Genomic DNA, 20,279 nt, shown 5'->3' with positions numbered 1-20,279 from the left:
AAAAAAATCATGAAAGAAATAATAATGAAAACACAATATACCAAAACCTATGGGATACAGCAAAAACAGTACTAAGAGGAAACTTTATAGCTACAAGTGCCTACATCAAATAAGAAGAAAAATTTCACATAAATAACCTAATGAAGCAACATAAAAAACTAGAAAAGTAACAGCAAACCAAACCCAAAATTAGTAGAAGAAATAATAAAGACGAGAGGAGAAATAAATGAATTTGAGATGAAGAAAACAATACAAAGATCAATGAAACAAAAAATTAGTGTTTTGAAAAGATAAATAAAATTGACAAACCTTTAGCCAGACTAAGAAAAGAAGAGAAAGACTGAAATAAATAAAAATCAGATACAAAAAAGGAGATATTACAACTGATACCACAGAAATTCAAAGAATCATTAGTGGCTACTATGAGCAACTATATGTCAATGAATTGAAACATCTAAAAGAAATAAATTTCTAGACCCATACAACCTACCAAAATTGAAACATGAAAAAATCCAAAACCTGAACTGACCAACAAAAAGTAACTAGATCAGAGCCGTAATAAAAAGTCTCCCAGTAAGGAAAACCCAGGACCCATTGGCTTCACTGCTGAATTCTACCAAACATTTAAAGAAATAATACCAAGAGGGGCGTGCCTAAGATGGCCAAATAGGAACAGCTCCAGCCTCCAGCTCCCAGCATCAGTGACATAGAAAACGGGCGATTTCTGCATTTTCAACTGAGGTACCAGGTTCACCTCACTGGGGCGTATCGGACAGTTGTCACTTGTCTGCGAGTGCAGCCCAGCCAGAAAGACCTGAAGCAGGGCAAGACATTGCCTTACGTGGGAAGTGCAAGGCGAAAGGGAATCCCTTTTCCTAGCCAAAGGACAGTGAGACACACAACACCTGTAAAATCAGGTAACTCCCACCCTAATACTGTGCTTTACCAAGGGTCTTAGCAAATGGCACACCAGGAGATTATATCCCACACCTGGCCCAGAGAGTCCCACGTCCACGGAGCCTTCCTCATTGCTACCACAGCAGTCTGAGATCTAACTACAAGGCGGCAGCGAGGCTGGGAGAGGGGTGCCCGCCATTGCTGAGGCTTAAGTAGGTGAACAAAGCCACCTGGAAGCTCGAAATGGGTGGAGCCCACCACAGCTCAAGGAGGCCTGCCTGCCTCTGTAGACTCCTCCTCTGGGGACAGGGCATAGCTAAACAAAAAGCAGCAGAAACCTCAGCAGAGGTAAATGCCCCTGTCTGACAGCTTTGAAGAGAGCAGTGGATCTCCCAGCATGGAAGTTGAGGTCTCAGAACGGACAGACTGCCTGCTCAAGTGGGTCCTTGACCCCTGAGTAGCCTAACTGGGAGACATCTCCCACTAGGTGCAGACCGACAACTTACACCTCACATGGCGGGGTACACCCCTGAGACGAAGCTTCCAGAGCAAGAATCAGACAGCAACACTCACTGTTCAGCAATATTCTATCTTTAGCAGTCTCCACTACTGATACGCGGGCAAACAAGGTCTGGAGTGGACCTCAAGCAAACTCCAACAGACCTACATCTGAGGGTCCTGACTGTTAGAAGGAAAACTAACAAAAAGAAAGGACACCCACACCAAAACCCCGTCAGTATATCAACATCATCAAAGACCAAAGGCAGATAAAACCACAAAGATGGGGAAAAAGCAGTGCAGAAAAGCTGGAAATTCAAAAAATAAGAGCACATCTCCCCCTCCAAAGGAACGCAGCTCATCGCCAGCAACGGAACAAAGCTGGATGGAGAATGACTTTGACGAGTTGAGAGAAGAAGGCTTCAGTCAATCAAACATCTCAGAGCTAAAGGAGGAACTACGTAACCAGCACAAAGAAACTAAAAACCTTGAAAAAAGAATGGATGAATGGATAACTAGAATAATCAATGCAGAGAAGACCTTAAAAAAATTGATAGGGATGAAAACCATAACACGAGAACTACGCGACAAATGCACAAGCTTCAGTAACTGACTCAATCAACTGGAAGAAAGAGTATCAACGATTGAAGATCAAACTAATGAAATGAAGCGAGAAGAGAATTGTAGAGAAAAAAGAGTAAAAATAAATGAACAAAGCCTCCAAGAAATATGGGATTATGTGAAAAGACCAAATATACATCTGATTGGTATGCCTGAAAGTGATGGGGAGAATAGAACCAAGTTGGAAAACACTCTGCAGGATACTATCCAGGAGAACTTCCCCAACCTAGCAAGGCAGGCCAACATTCAAATTCAGGAAATACAGAGAACACCACAAAGGTACTCCTTGAGAAGAGCAACTGCAAGACACATAATTGTCAGATTCACCAAAATTCAAATGAAGGAAAAAATGTTAAGGGCAGCCAGAGAGAAAGGTCAGGTTACCCACAAAGGGAAGCCCATCAGACTAACAGCGGATCTCTCGGCAGAAAATCTACAAGCCAGAAGAGAGTGGGGAGCCAATATTAAACAATATCAACATTCTTAAAGAAAAGAATTTTAAACCCAGAATTTCATATCCAGCCAAACTAAGTTTCATAAGTGAAGGAGAAATAAAATCCTTTACAGACGAGCAAATGCTTAGAGATTTTGTCACCACCAGGCCTGCCCTACAAGAGCTCCTGAAGGAAGCACTAAACATGGAAAGGAACAACCAGTACCAGCCACTGCAAAAACATGCCAAAATGTAAAGATCATTGATGCTAGGAAGAATCTGCATCAACTAACGAGCAAAATAACCAGCTGATATCAAAATGAAAGAATCAAGTTCACACATAAAATATTAACCTTAAATGTAAATGGACTAAATGGTCCAATTAAAAGACATAGACTGGCAACTTGGATAAAGAGTCAAGAATCATCACTCTGCTGTATTCAGGAGACCCATCTCACATGCAGAGACACACACAGGCTCAAAATAAAGAGATGTAGGAAGATCTACCAAGCAAATGGAAAACAGAAAAAGGCAGGGATTGCAATCCTAGTCTCCGATAAAACAGACGTTAAACAAACAAAGATCAAAAGAGACAAAGAAGGCCATTACATAAAGGTAAAGGGATCAATTCAACACGAAGAGCTAATTATCCTAAATATATATGCACCCAATACAGAAGCACCCAGATACATAAAGCAAGTCCTTAGAGACTTACAAAGAGACTTAGACTACCATACAATAATAATGGGAGAATTTAACACCCCACTGTTAACATGAGACAGATCAACGAGACAGAAAGTTAACAAGGATATCCAGGAACTGAACTCAACTCTGCACCAAGCGGACCTAACAGACATCTACAGAACTCTCCACCCCAAATCAACAGAATATACATTCTTCTCAGCACCACATTGCACTTATTCCAAACTTGACCACATAGTTGGAAGTAAAGCACTCCTCAGCAAATGTAAAAGAACAGAAACTATAACAAACTGTCTCTCAGACCACACTGCAATCAAACTAGAACTCAGGACTAAGAAACTCAATCAAAACCGCTCAACTACATGGAAACTGAACAACCTGTTCCTGAACGACTACTGGGTACATGACGACATGAAGGCAAAAATAAAGATGTTCTTTGAAACCAGTGAGAACAAAGATACAACATACCAGAATCTCTGGGACACATTTAAAGCAGTGGGTAGAGGAAAATTTATAGCACTAAATACCCACAAGAGAAAGCAGGAAAGATCTAAAATCGACTCCCTAACATCACAATTAAAAGAACTAGAGAAGCAAGAGCAAACACATAAAGGGCTAGTAAAAGGCAAGAAATAACTAACATCAGAGCAGAACTGAAGGAGATAGAGACACAAAAAACCCTTAGAAAAATCAATGAATCCAGGAGCTGGTTTTTTCAAAAGATCAACAAAATTGATAGACCACTAGCAAGACTAATAAAGAAGAAAAGAGAGAAGAATCAAATAGATGCAATAAAAAAATGATAAAGGGGATACCACCAACCCCACAGAAATACAAACTACCATCAGAGAATACTATAAACACCTCTATGCAAATAAACTAGAAAATCTAGAAGAAATGGATAATTTCCTGGACACTTACACTCTCCTAAGACTAAACCAGGAAGAAGTTGAATCCCTGAATAGACCAATAGCAGGCTCTAAAATTGAGGCAATAATTAATAGCCTACAACCAAAGAAAGTCCAGGACCAGATGAATTCACAGCTGAATTCTACCAGAGGTACAAGGAGGAGCTGGTACCATTCCTTCTGAAACTCTTCAATTCAATAGAAAAAGAGGAAATCCTCCCTAACTCATCTTACGAGGCCAACATCATCCTGATACCAAAGCCTGACAGAGATACAACAAAAAAAGAGAATTTTAGACCAATATCCCTAATGAACATCGATGTAAAAATCCTCAATAAAATACTAGCAAACCAAATCCAGCAGCACATCATAAAGCTTATCCACCATGATCAAGTGGGCTTCATCCCTGGAATGCAAGGCTGGTTCAACATATGCAAATCAATAAACGTAATCCAGCATATAAACAGAACCAAAGATAAAAACCACATGATTATCTCAATAGATGCAGAAAAGGCCTTTGACAAAATTCAACAGCCCTTCATGCTAAAAACTCTCAATAAATTCGGTATTGATGGAACGTATCTCAAAATAATAAGAGCTACCTATGACAAACCCACAGCCAATATCATACTGAATGGGCAAAAACTGGAAGCATTCCCTTTGAAAACCGGCACAAGACAGGGATGCCCTCTCTCACCACTCCTATTCAACATAATGTTGGAATTTCTGGTCAGGGCAATCAGGCAGGAGAAAGAAATAAAGGGCATTAGTTAGGAAAAGAAGTCAAATTGTCCGTGTTTGCAGATGACATGATTGTATATTTAGAAAACCCCATCGTCTCAGCCCAAAATCTCTTTAAGCTGATAAGCAACTTTAGCAAAGTCTCAGGATACAAAATCAATGTGCAAAAATCACAAGCATTCTTATACACCAGTAACAGACAGAGAGCCAAATCATGAATGAACTCCCATTCACAACAGCTTCAAAGAGAATAAAATACCGAGGAATCCAACTTACAAGGGATGTAAAGGACCTCTTCAAGGAGAACTACAAACCACTGCTCAGTGAAATAAAAGAGGATACAAATGGAAGAACATACTACGCTCATGAATAGGAGGAATCAATATTGTAAAAATGGCCATACTGCCCAAGGTAATTTATAGATTCAATGCCATCCCCATTAAGCTACTAATGACTTTCTTCACAGAATTGGAAAAAACTGCTTTAAAGTTCATATGGAACCAAAAAAGACCCTGCATTGCCAAGAAAATCCTAAGCCAAAACAACAAAGCTGGAAGCATCAGGCTACCTGACTTCAAACTATACTACAAGGCTACAGTAACCAAAACAGCATAGTACTGGTACCAAAACAGAGATATAGACCAATGGAACAGAACAGAGTCCTCAGAAATAATACCACACATCTACAGCCATCTGTTGTTTGACAACCCTGAGAAAAACAAGAAATGGGGAAAGGATTCCCTATTTAATAAATGCTACTGGGAAAATTGGCTAGCCATAAGTAGAAAGCTGAAACTGGATCCTCTCCTTACTCCTTATGTGAAAATTAATTCAAGATGGATTAGAGACTTAAATGTTAAACCTAAAACCATAAAAACCCTAGAAGAAAACCTAGTCAATACCATTCAGGACATAGGCATAGGCAAGGACTTCATGTCTAAAACACCAAAAGCAACGGCAACAAAAGCCATAATTGACAGATGAGATCTAATTAAACTAAAGAGCTTCTGCACAGCAAAAGAAACTACAATCAGAGTGAACCGGCAACCTACAGAATGGGAGAACAATTTTGCAATCTACTCATCTGACAAAGAGCTAATATCCAGAGCCTATAAAGAACTCAATCAAATTTACAAGAAAAAAACAAACAACCCCACCAAAAAGTGGGCAAAGGATATGAACAGACACTTCTCAAAAGAAGACGTTCATACAGTCAACAGACACATGAAAAAATGCTCATCATCACTTGCCATCAGAGAAATGCAAATCAAAACCACAATGAGATACCATCTCACACCACTTAGAATGGCAATCATTAAAAAATCAGGAAACAATAGGTGCTGGAGAGGATGTGGAGAAATAGGAACACTTTTACACTGTTGGTGGGATGGTAAACTAGTTCAACCATCATGGATAACAGTGTGGCGATTCCTCAAGGATCTAGAACTAGAAATACCATTTGACCCAGCCATCCCATTACTGGGTGTATACCCAAAGGATTATAAGTTATGCTGCTATAAAGACACATGCACACATAAGTTTACTGCAGCACTTTCATGGTAGCAAAGACTTGGAATCAACCCAAATGTCCATCAGTGACAGATGGATTAAGAAAATGTGGCACATATACACCATGGAATACTATGCAGCCATAAAAAAGGATGAGTTCGTGTCCTTTGTAGGGACATGGATGCAGCTGGAAACCATCATTCTCAGCAAACTATCACAAGAACAGAAAACCAAATACCGCATGTTCTCACTCATAGGTGGGAATTGAACAATGAGATCACTTGGACACAGGAAGGCGACCATCACACACCGGGTTCTAATGTGGGGAGCAGGGGGTGGAGGGATAGCATTAGGAGATATACGTAATGTAAATGATGAGTTAATGGGTGCAGCACACCAACATGGCACATGTATACATATATAACAAACCTGCACGTTGTGCACATGTACCCTAGAACTTAAAGTATAATAATAAAAAAAAAAGAAATAATACCAACCCTATTAAAACCATCCCAAAAAGACAAGAGGAGGGAACACTTCCAAACTCATTCTACAAGACCAGTATTACCCTGATACCAAATCTAGACAAAAGCTCTTCAAAAGAAAGGCCTATATGCCAATATTTTGGGTGACTATTGATGCAAGAATTCTCAACAAAACACTAACAAAACACATTCAACAATATATTAAAAGGATCATTCATCATGACCAAGTGGGATTCACAATATGCAAATCAACCAATGTGATACATCATATTAACAGATTGAAAGACAAGAATATGATCATTTCAACTGATGCTGAAAATGCATTTGATAAAGTTCAATATCCCTTTATGAAAAAACCCTCTAAAAACTGGCTAGAGAAGAAACATACCTCAACCATAATAAAAACCACATATGACAAACCCACAGCCAGTTTCACTCCAAATGGGAAAAAACTGAAAGCCTTTTCTCTAAGATCTGGAACATGATAAGAATGTCCACTGTCATGACTGTTGTTCAGCATAGTACTGGAAGTTCTCACTAGAGCAATCAGATAAGAGAAAGAAATAAAGGGCATCCAAACTGGAAAGGAACATCAAATTATCCTTGTTTGCAGATGGTATGATCTTGTATTTGGAAAAATCTAAAGACTGGCCCCAAAAAAAAAAAAAAAACTCTTAGAACTGATAAATTCAGTAAAGTTACAGGATACAAATCAAAATACAAAAATCAGTAACATTTCTATATACCAACAGTGAATAATCTGAAACAGAAATCAAACAACTAATCCTATTTACAACAGCCACAAATTAAATACCTAGGTTTTAACCAAAGAAGTGAAAGATCTCTACAAGGATAACTATAAAACACTGATGAAAGAAATTGAAGAGGATACAGAAAAATGGAGAGATATTCCATGTTCATAGATGGGAAGAGTCAATATTGTTGAAATGTCCATACTACCCAAAGCAATGTACAAATTCATTGTAATCCCTATCAAAATATCAATGATATTCTTCACAGAAATAGACAACAAATCCTAACATTTATATAAAATCACAAAAGCCCCAGAATAGCCAAAGCTATCCTTAGCAAAAGAAATGAAACTGGAGAAATTATATTATTTGACTTTAAATTATACTACAGAGCTACAGTAAACAAAAAAACATGGTAGTTGCATAAAAGCCAACACATAGACCAAAGGAACAGAAGAGAACCCAGAAAAAATTCCACACACCTACAGTGAACTCATTTTCAACAAAGGTGCCAAGAACATACAGTGGGGGAAAAGACAGTCTCTTCAATAAATGTTGCTGGGAAACTAGATATCTATATGCAGATGAATGAATCTTGAACCCTATCTCTCACCTTACACAAAAATCATATCAAAATGGATTAAAGACTTAAATCTATGACCTCAAACTATGACACTACTCCAAGAAAACATTGGAGAAACTCTCTAGCATATTGGTCTGTGCAAAAATTTCTTGAGTAATACTCCACAAGTAACGGTAACCAAAAAATAAATGGACCCATGGGATAACATCAAGTTAAAAACCTTCTGCACAGCAAAGAAAACAATCTACAAAGTGAAGAGACAACCCACAAAATGAGAAAAAAAATATTTCCAAACTACCCATCTGACGAGGGATTAACAATCGGAATATAAAAGGAGCTCAAATAACTCTATAGGAAAAAAATATCTAATAATCCAATTTAAAAATGGATAAAAGATTTGAATAGATATTTCTCAAAACAAGACATACAAATGGCAAACAGGTATGTGAAAAGGTCCTCAACATCACTGATCATCTAAGAAATGAAAATCAAAACTACAATGAAATATCGTTTTGCCCCAGTTAAAATGACTTTTATCCAAAAGCCAGGCAATAACAAATGCTGGGGATAATGTAGAGAAAAGGGAACCCTCGTATACTGTTGGTGAGAATGTGAATTAGTAAAACCACTATGGAAAACAGTTTAGGGGTTGCTCAAAAAACTAAAAATAGAGCTACCATACAATCCAGCAATCCTATTGATACGTATATATCCCAAAAAAAGGAAACCAGTATATCAAAGAGATATCTGCACTCCCATGTTAGTTGCAGGTCTGTTTTCAGTAGCCAAGATTTGGAAGCAACCTCTGTGTCCATCAACATATGACTGGAAAAAGAAAATGTAATACTTATACACAATGGAGTACTATTTAGTCATAAAAAAGGAGATTGTGTCATTTGCAACAACATAGATGGAATTGGAAGTCATTATGTTAAATGAAATAGGCCAGGCACAGAAAGACAAACATTGCATGTTTTCACTATTTGTTGGGGCTAAAAATCAAAACAATTGAACTCATAGAGATAGAGAATAGAAGGATGATTACCAGAGGCTTGGAGTGTGAGCAGGGGGTGGGGATGGTTAATGGGTACAAAAAATATAGTTGGAAAGAATGAATAAGACCTAGTATTTGATAGCACAACAGGGGGACTATAGTCAATAGTGATTTAATTGTACATTTAAGAATAACTGGCCGGGCGTGGTGGCTCAAGCCTGTAATCCCAGCACTTTGGGAGGCCGAGGCGGGTGGATCACGAGGTCAGGAGATCGAGACTATCCTGGCTAACACGGTGAAACCCCGTCTCTACTAAAAATACAAAAAAACTAGCCGGGCGTGGTGGCGGGCGCCTGTAGTCTCAGCTACTCGGGAGGCTGAGGCGGGAGAATGGCATGAACCCGGGAGGCAGAGCTTGCAGTGAGCCGAGATCACGCCACTGCACTCCAGCCTGGGAGACACAGCGAGACTCCGTCTCAAAAAAAAAAAAAAAAAAAAAAAAGAATAACTAAAAAAGTATAATTGGATTATTTGCAACACAAAGGATAAGCGCTTAAGGAAATGGATACCCAATTGTCCATGATGTGATTATTACACATTGTATGCCTGTACTAAAATATCTCATGTACCCCATAAATACATACGCCTACTGGTACCCACAAAAATAAAAAATGTTTTTAAATGTTTTAAAGAATGGGTAAGAGTATAACCTACCAAATGAGCACCAAAGTTTCCATGCATTAAACAAGAAAACCTTGTGGTATCCTAGATCATATACTGAAGTTCGTGCAAAAACCATTGCTCTCTACAGCAGAATTAGAGACAAAACACCTAAAGAAACAACACAAGGAAGCAAAACCAGAAACTGGTGCAACATCCTCAAGTCATCTAAGAAGCTCCAGCGTTTTTTCAATGTGCTCTAACAGTATGTGATTAGCATGCTGCAAAATTCTCACACTTGGTCAGACTACTCAGTTCTTCAACATGACAATTTACTATTTTTAGTTATTTTGTTCCAATGTTCTATTCCTACTTGGCATGATACCTAAAGGAAAACTATTCCTAAACTGAACATATATGACAGCGCTGATCTTATATTTGACACCTGTGTAAGACTACTGCTTCTCTAACTGATCAAATAGCAAATCTCCTATATGATTTCTGCTTCCTCCCCTAGTAAGGAAGAAATATCAAGCAACGAACATTATTGAATTTAGTATTTTTCCTCAACCATATATCTTAAGTTCTTAAGTGGTTAATAAAAGTTCACTTTTAATGTATTTGACTTTATTGTCTATAGTTTGAATTTGTAAGCTCTCTAACGATGGCAAAGAGAACAATAAAATACAAGAGGAAACAAATTTTCCTTTACCCTTGCATTTCTATTTCTATTTACTCTATTTGGTATAATGAACTGGGATACACACATTACATAATTGTAGAAACTACCACGAAATGCATTTACAATATATTTGAAAACTAATTTACTGCTAGTTTAATAAAGGTAAATATTTGGCCTAGAAATGTCTGTCAGATGTTTAAATTTTATCTGTTTTTTCATGGCATCCTTTTGGTTTTGACACCTAATATGATAATTTAGAATATGGCATAATTTTATTTTTTAAAGCATAGCTGCTACAAATTATTAATAATAAAAACATATTATATAACATTTAAATATCTCTTTGATTTCTATCCTAACATAATAACTCTTGTTAGGTGTATGCCATTTTCAAACACTAAAATTTTTCCAACCTCTGTGTCCTTCAACTTTTGTAGTTCATTTTCCAGCACCAACTTCTCTTCTGATAACAACTCAAAATCACGTTGTATCTGTTTGTATTCCTAGAAACAAATAATTTTAGTAATAATGAAGAGTAAAACTCTCAATGTAGAAAGGTTATTCAGATATTTAATTATTAAAGTAAGAAAGTCTTCATTAACTCATGACAAGAATGAAACATTGATATCAGTATGTACAGTGAGACAAGAATTGGAGCTGAAAGACATAAAAGAGCTAAAAGTGTCAAGGACTGGAACTATTCAGATGACTGTAGGACATTACAGTTTAGTATTTCAGAAGTGAATTATTTCTGAGTGATAATGGGGGTAAAATGAACAAAATAGACAAGGCTTTCCAGTTCACATATGCATAAAATTATTTTAAATAAACTAAGTAAGCACTGGATCTTTATATAGGATTAGGTATCCTGACAATTTCTAGAATCTGTTAAGAACTCAAGGACAAAGTGTAATTTCAAATTGAGATTACTATACTTACAGCATCTAACAAAACTTGATCATTTACAGCTCTGAAAAATAAACCAAAAAAGTATGTTTATAATTGTACATTTATATTTTAATTTATATAACACACATATTTTCTTTGTAAAGATTTTAATACAAATGAAGTTTAATGGACACTTTGATTACCACTTCGAAAATTTAATACTCTCCCTAGAAATATTATAGAATCACTGTTACCTTTCCAGGACTTGTTCTATGCATTTACACAATACTGCATGTATGTTTTCCATTCTGTAATTTTTATTAGTGGGTTGGATTTCAGTTTTCTTTTTCACATAAATGACATCACTGTATATATTGTTCTCAACTTACTTTTTCACTTAACATAAAGTCTGAGATTTCTTCATATCCATAAACATAGATCTTTCTCAGTTTTTTTAAGTGCTAATGATTATTCCACAGCAGGAGTTGGCAAACATATTTTGCAAAGAACTAGATAGTAAGTATTTTAGATTCTGCAAGCCTGATGGTCTCTATCACTATTACTCAATGGGTATGGCTGTATTCCAATTAAATTTTATTTACAAAAATAAGTTTCAGGTTAGGTTTGACATTGTTCCACAGTTTGCTGACACAGTTTGGTGACATTGTTCCACAGTATGGATAAACCATAGATTATTTGGGCCACAGTTTGCTGACATTGTTCCATAGTATGGATAAACCATAGATTATTTTTGACAAGAGTTATTCATTTATTAAATCAGAATTTATAACAGCTCTATTTAGGTATAATTAATATATCATACAGTCCACATTTTAAAGTATACATTTCAATTTCTTTTAATATATTCACCAACTTAAGCAACCATCACCACCATCATACAGTGCACATTTTAAAGTAGACATTTCAATATCTTTTAATATATTCACCAACTTGAGCAACCATCACCACTATCTAATTTTACTACATCTTATTTACCCCACAAAGGAACACCAGACACATTAGTAGTCACTCCCAATTCCTCTTTGCAAATACCCAGCCAGTAGCCTACTTTATCTCTCTAGATTTGCCTATTCTGGATATTTGACACAAATAGAAGCATATAGTATGTGGTCTTTTGAAACTGGCTTCTTACATTTAGCAATATGTTTTCGAGGTTCTTCCCTATTATAGCACGTTATTACTTTGTTCCTTTTTACTGCCAAATAACATTTCATTATAAGGATATTCCACATTTTATTTATCAATCACTTTAGGGACATTTTGTTTGTTTCAACTTTTCTGCCATTATGAATAATGCTATTATGAACATTTATGTACAAGTTGTTGTGTGAACATGTGTTTTCATTTATCTCATGCGTAAACCTAGAAACAGAATTTCTGAATCATATGCAGACACTGTATTTAACATTTTGAGGAACCGGCTAACTGTTTTCTAAACCAGATACATAACTTAAATTCCCATTAGTAATGTATGAGGTTCCCAATTTCTCTACATACTTGCCAAAAAATCATTGCCTTGTCTATTTGATTATAGCCATCCCAGGGCGTGTAAAGTGGTATCTCATTGTAGTTTTGATTTGCAATTAAAACTAGTGACAGCCAGGCCCAGTGGCTCATGCATGTAATCCCAGCACTTTGGGAGGCCGAGGCAGGAAGATAAACTGAGGTCAGGAGTTTGAGACCAGCCTGGCCGACATGGTGAAAACCCATCTCTACAAAAAATACAAAAATTAGCGGGGCATGGCGGCAGGTGCCTGTAGTCCCAGCAACTTGGGAGGCTGAGGCACAAGAATTGCTTGAACCCAGGAGGTGGAAGTTGCAGGGAGCTGAGATCATGTCACTGCACTCCAGCGTGGATGACACAGCGAGACTCTGTCTCAACAAAAAACACAAAAAAACAAAAAAACCTAGCAACTACCAATGTTAAGTATCTTATCATGTGATTATTGGGCATTTCTATATCTTCTTTGGGAAAATACCTATTCAGATACTTTACCTATTTTTAATGGAATTATTTATCTTTTTATTACTGAGGTGTAAGAGTTCTTTGTATGTTCTACTAAGTACCTTAGCAGATATATGATTTGTGAATATTTTTCACATTCTATGAGCAGTTTTTTTCATGTTTTTGATAGTATCATTTGCAGCACAAAAGTTTTTAATTTTGATAAAGTTTATCTATTTTTTCTTTTGTTGATTGTACTTCTGATGTCATATCTAAGAAACCACTGCCTAACCCAATGTCACAAAGATTTACTCCTATGTTTCTTCTAAAATGCCTATAGTTTTACCTCTTAAATTTAGGTCTTTGATAATTTTGACTTTAGTGAATGGCAAAATAAGTAATCCAGTCTCATTCTTTTGCATGTGGATAACCAGTTGCCCAAGTACCATTTATTATAAATTAAAGACTTTTCTTTCCCCCATTGAATCATCTTACCTTGAAAATCATTTGTTCATAAATGTAAGGGTTTATTTGTGGACTTTCAATTCCATTCCATTGCTCTATATGTCTAGCCATATAGCCATATGTCTAGCCTTATGCCAGTAACATTTTGCCTTGGTTACTGTAGCTTTGTATTAAGTTTTAAAATCAGTTAAGTGTGAATCTTCTAACTTTGTTCTTAAGATTGCTTTGGCTATTCTAGCTTCCTTGAACTTCCACATGAGTTTTAGAATCAGCTTGTCAGTTCTGAAAAAATGTCAGCTAGAATTTTGAAAGTAATTACATTGAATCTGAAGGACAATATGGGAAGTATTGCTACCTTAAGATTATTAAAGACAGGTGTGGTGGCTCACGCCTGTAATCACAGAACCTTGGGAGGCCAAGGCAGGAGGATCACTTGAAGCCAGGAGTTCAAGACGAGCCTAGGCAACACAGCAAGACCCTGTCCCTACAAAAAAAAATTTTTTTTAATTGCCAGGCATGGTGGTGCATGCCTGTAGTCCTAGCTGCTTAGAAGGCTGAGGTAGGAAGATGCCTTGGGCCTAGGAGTTAGCAGCTGAAGTGAGCTGTGATTGCATCACTGCACTCCAGTCTGGGTAACAGAGACCCTGTTTATAAAAAATATTAAGTTTAACAGTCTATGAAGATGAGATATCTATTCATTTCTGTAGGTGTTCTTTAAGTTCTTTCAATTATGTTTTGTAGTTTCAGTGCCCAAGTCTTGCATTTCTTTTTTTAAATTCAGTCACGATCTCTTTGGTGCTATTATAAATTGAATGTTTTCTTTATTTCACTTTTGAAATGTTCATAGTTAGTGTATTCATTTCCTATGGCTTTAGTAATAAAGGACCACATATGGGTGATTTAAGACAACAAGAATTTATTTTCTCACAGCCTGGTGACTTGAAATTCAAAATTAAAGTGTTGGCACAGCCATGCTCCCTCTGAAATATCTAGGGAAGTAATCTACCGTGCCTATTCTAGCCACTGTTAGTCCCTGCTATTCTTTGGATTGTGGCAGAATAAATCCAGTCTCTGCCTCCATCTTTACATTAGCAGTCTTTCCTCCATGTTTACCTGTCTTCTCCAATTCCTATAAGGACATCAGTCATGTTGGATTAAGGGCCCATTCTACTCCAGTATGACCTCATCTGAACTAATAATATTGGCAATAACCCTGTTTCCAAATAGGGTCACCCTGAGGTAGCAGGGGGTGAGAACTTCAACTTATCTTTTGAGGGGATACAATCCAGCTAGTGTATAGAAATACAAATTGTTGGCTGGGCACGGTGGCTCACGCCTGTAATCCCAGCACTTTGGGAGGCCGAAGCGGGCAGATCACGAGGTCATCAGATAGAGACCATCATGGCTAACACAGTGAAACCCCGTCTCCACTAAAAATGCAAAAAATTAGCCGGGCGTGGCGGCGGGCGCCTGTAGTCCCAGCTACTTGGCAGGCTGAGGCAGGAGAATAGCCTGAACCCAGGAGGTGGAGCTTGCAGGGAGCCGAGATCGCACCACTGCACTCCAGCCTGGGCGATAGAGCGAGACTCTGCCTCAAAAAAAAAAAAAAAAGAAAAGAAAAGAAATACAAATTGTTTTTGTTTATCGATCTTATATATTGCAGCCTTGATGAATTCACTCATTACTTCCAATAGGTTTTAGCAAAATAACCAGTTAATATCATAATGGCAGGATCAGGTTCACACATAACAATATTAACCTTAAATGTAAATGGACTAAATGCTCCAATTAAAAGACACAGACAGGCAAACTGGATAAAGAGCCAAGACCCATCAGTTTGCTGTATTCAGGAAACCCATCTCACATGCAGAGACATACATAGGCTCAAATACAGGGATGGAGGAAGATCTACCAAGCAAATGGAGAACAAAAAAAAGCAGGGGTTGCAATACTAGTCTCTGATAAAACAGACTTTAAACCCTCAAAGATCAAAAGAGATAAAGAAGGCCATTACATAATGGTAAAGGGATCAATTCAACAGGAAGAGCTAACTATCCTAAATATATATGCACCCAATACAAGAGCACCCAGATACATAAAGCAAGTCCTTAGAGACTTACAAAGAGACTTAGACTTCCATACAATAATAATGGGAGACTTCAACACCCCACTGTTAACATGAGACAGATCAACGAGACAGAAAGTTAACAAGGATATCCAGGAATTGAACTCATCTCTGCAGCAAGCAGACCTAATAGACATCTACAGAACTCTCCACCCCAAATCAACAGAATATACATTCTTCTCAGCACCACATCACACTTATTCCAAAATAGACCACATAATTGGAAGTAAAGCACTCCTCAGCAAATGTAAAGGACAGAAATTATAACAAACTGTCTCTCAGACCACAGTGCAATCAAACTAGAACTCAGGACTAAGAAATTCAATCAAAACCGCTCAGCTACATGGAAACTGAATAACCTGCTCCTGAATGACTACTGGGTACATAGCGAAATGAAGGCAAAAATAAAGATGTTCTTTGAAACCAATGAGAACAAAGATACAACATACCAGAATCTCTGGGACACATTTAAAGCAGGGTGTAGAGGGAAATTTATAGCACTAAATGCCCACAAGAGAAAGCTGGAAAGATCTAAAATTGACACTCTAACATCACAATTAAAAGAACTAGAGAAGCAAGAGCAAACACATTCAAAAGCCAGCAGAAGGCAAGAAATAACTAACATCAGAGCAGAACTGAAGGAGATAGAGACACAAAAAACCCTCCAAAAAAATCAATGAATCCAGGAGTTGGTATTTTGAAAAGATCAACAAAATTGATAGACTGCTAGCAAGACTAATAAAGAAGAAAAGAGAGAAGAATCAAATAGATGCAATAAAAAATGATAAAGGGGATATCACCACCGACACCACAGAAATACAAACTACCATCAGAGAATACTATAAACACCTCTATGCAAATAAACTAGAAAACCTAGAAGAAATGGATAATTTCCTGGACACTTACACTCTCCCAAGACTAAACCAGGAAGAAGCTGAATCCCTGAATAGACCAATAGCAGGCTCTGAAATTGAGGCAATAATTAATAGCCTACCAACCAAAAAAGGTCCAGGACCCGATGGATTCACAGCTCAATTCTACCAGAGGTACAAGGAGGAGCTGGTACCATTCCTTGTGAAACTGTTCCAATCAATAGAAAAAGGGAATCCTCCCTAACTCATTTTATGAGGCCAACAGCATCCTGATACCAAAGCCTGGCAGAGATACAACAAAAAAAGAGAATTTTAGACCAATATCCCTGATGAACATCGATGTAAAAATCCTCATTAAAATACTGGCAAACCGGATCTAGCAGCACATCAAAAAGCTTATCCACCATGATCAAGAGGGCTTCATCCCTGGGATGCAAGGCTGGTTCAACATACATAAATCAATAAACGTAATCCAGCATATAAACAGAACCAAAGATAAAAACCACATGATTATCTCAATAGATGCAGAAAAGGCCTTTGACAAAATTCAACAGCCCTTCAGGCTAAAAACTCTCAATAAATTCGGTATTGATGGAACGTATCTCAAAATAATAAGAGCTATTTATGACAAACCCACAGCCAATATCATACTGAAGGGGCAAAACCTGGAAGCATTCCCCTTGAAAACTGGCATAAGACAGCAATGCCCTCTCTCACCACTCCTATTCAACATAGTGTTGGAAGTTCTGGCTAGGGCAATCAGGCAAGAGAAAGAAATAAAGGGTATTCAGATAGGAAAAGAAGAAGTCAAATTGTCCCTGTTTGCAGATGACATGATTGTATAGTTAGAAAACCCCATTGTCTCAGCCCAAAATCTCCTTAAGCTGATAAGAAACTTCAGCAAAGTCTCAGGATACAAAATTAATGTGCAAAAATCACAAGCATTCTTATACACCAGTAACAGACAGACAGAGAGCCAAATCATGAATGAACTTCCATTCACAATTGCTTCAAAGAGAATAAAATGCCTAGGAATCCAACTTACAAGGGATGTGAAGGACCTCTTCAAGGAGAACTACAAACCACTGCTCAGTGAAATAAAAGAGGACACAAACAAATGGAAGAACATACCATGCTCATGGATAGGAAGAATCAATATTGTGAAAATGGCCATACTGCCCAAGGTAATTTTTAGATTCAGTGCCATCCCCATCAAGCTACCAATGTGTTTCTTCACAGAATTGGAAAAAACTGCTTTAAAGTTCATATGGAACCAAAAAAGAGCATGCATTGCCAAGACAATCCTAAGTCAAAAGAACAAAGCTGGAGGCGTCACGCTACCTGACTTCAAACTATACTACAAGGCTACAGTAACCAAAACAGCATGGTACTGGTACCAAAACAGAGATATAGACCAATGGAACAGAACAGAGTCCTCAGAAATAATACCACACATCTACAGCCATCTGATCTTTGACAAACCTGAGAAAAACAAGAAATGGGGAAAGGATTCCCTATTTAATAAATGGTGCTGGGAAAATTGGCTAGCCACAAGTAGAAAGCTGAAACTGGATCCTCTCCTTACTCCTTATGTGAAAATTAATTCAAGATGGATTAGAGACTTAAATGTTAGACCTAAAACCATAAAAACCCTAGAAGAAAACCTAGGTAATACCATTCAGGACACAGGCATGGGCAAGGACTTCATGTCTAAAACACCAAAAGCAACGGCAACAAAAGCCAAAATTGATAAATGGGATCTAATTAAACTAAAGAGCTTCTGCACAGCAAAAGAAACTACCATCAGAGTGAACAGGCAACCTACAGAATGGGAGAAAATTTTTGCAATCTACTCATCTGACAAAGGGCTAATATCCAGAACCTACAAAAACTCAAACAAATTTACAAGAAAAAAACAAACAACCCCATCACAAAGTGGGCAAAGGATATGAACAGACACTTCTCAAAAGAAGACATGCATACAGCCAACAGACACATGAAAAAATGCTCATCATCACTCGCCATCAGAGAAATGCAAATCAAAACCACAATGAGATACCATCTCACACCAGTTAGAATGGCAATCATTAAAAAGTCAGGAAACAACAGGTGCTGGAGAGGATGTGGAGAAATAGGAACACTTTTACACTGTTGGTGGGATTGTAAACTAGTTCAACCATTATGGAAAACAGCATGGCGATTCTTCAAGGATCTAGAACTAGAAGTACCATATGACCCAGCCATCCCATTACTGGGTATATACCCAAACGATTATAAATCATGCTGCTATAAAGACACATGCACACATATGTTTATTGCGGCACTATTCACAATAGCAAAGACTTGGAATCAACCCAAATGTCCATCAGTGACAGACTGGATTAAGAAAATGTGGCACATATACACCATGGAATACTATGCAGCCACAAAAAAGGATGAGTTTGTGTCCTTTGTAGGGACATGGATGCAGCTGGAAACCATCATTCTTAGCAAACTATCACAAGAACAGAAAACCAAATGCCGTATGTTCTCACTCATAGGTGGGAACTGAACAATGAGATCACTTGGACTCGGGAAGGGGAACATCATACACCGGGGCCTATCATGGCGCGGGGGGAGGGAGGAGGGATTGCATTGGGAGTTATACCTGATGTAAATGATGAGTTGATGGGTGCTGATGAGTTGATGGATGCAGCACACCAACATGGCACAAGTATTCATATGTAACAAACCTGCACGTTATGCACATGTATCCTAGAACTTAAAGTATAATAATAATAAAAGAAAAAGAAAAAAGAAAAGAAAAATTAACAAAACACCTACCCTCTTAGAAAATTTTAAGTATACAATGCAGTATTGTTCACTATGGGGATTCTGCTGTATAATAGATCTACAAACCTTATTTATCTTGGAAAACTGAAACTTTGTGCATTTTAGCCTACAACTTTTCAGCTCCTAAATTATTTTGCGTTCTGTGCCTGGATTCTTTCACTTAACATAATGCCTTCTAGGTCCATCCATGTTGTCACAAATGGAAGGATTTTCTAATTTCTTAAGAGTGAATAATATTCTGTTGTATGCATAGGTACATTATATCCATTCATCCATTATGGATACTTAAGTTGTTTCCATATTTTGGCTACTGCAATGAACATGGGAGTGCAGATATCCCCCTGACATATTCATTAAAATTCCTTTGGATACATATCCAGAAGTGGCATTTATGGGTCATATGGTAGTTCTATTTTAAATTTTTATGCACTTCCATACTGTTTTCCATAATGGCTCTACCAATTTACATTCCCACCAGTAGTGTTGAAGGGTTCCTTTTTCTCCACATCCTTGCCAAGAACAGTTATATCATTTTTTCTTAATAACAGCCAACCTAACAGGTATGATGTATTATTTCATTGTGATTTTGATTTACATTTCTCTGATGATTGGTGATATATAGTACCTTTTCCTATACCCATTGTATATTTGTATGTCTTCTTTGGA

At 37.4% G+C, this 20,279-nt stretch overlaps 1 protein-coding gene across 3 annotated transcripts in view; it reads right to left on the bottom strand.

The window, feature by feature from the left end:
- The window catches only part of CCDC7 (coiled-coil domain containing 7), a 433,255-nt gene that overhangs the window by 358,095 nt on the left and 54,881 nt on the right, over window positions 1–20,279 (bottom strand). For all 3 annotated transcript variants that reach the window (XR_012417571.1, XM_065520519.2, XM_074001364.1), the window contains exons 11-12: window positions 11,405–11,435; window positions 10,879–10,968 (exon numbers count right to left, since the gene is read on the bottom strand). Coding sequence is in view for 2 of the 3 variants with exons in the window: in XM_065520519.2 (XP_065376591.1) it covers window positions 10,879–10,968; window positions 11,405–11,435 (121 nt within the window). In the remaining variant the exon portion in view is untranslated. The remainder of the gene's footprint in view (window positions 1–10,878; window positions 10,969–11,404; window positions 11,436–20,279) is intronic.

Source organism: Macaca fascicularis, chromosome 9 (assembly GCF_037993035.2).
Source record: "Macaca fascicularis isolate 582-1 chromosome 9, T2T-MFA8v1.1".
Classification (NCBI taxonomy): Eukaryota; Metazoa; Chordata; class Mammalia; order Primates; family Cercopithecidae; genus Macaca; species Macaca fascicularis.
This window is presented reverse-complemented; position numbering and strand designations above follow the sequence as displayed.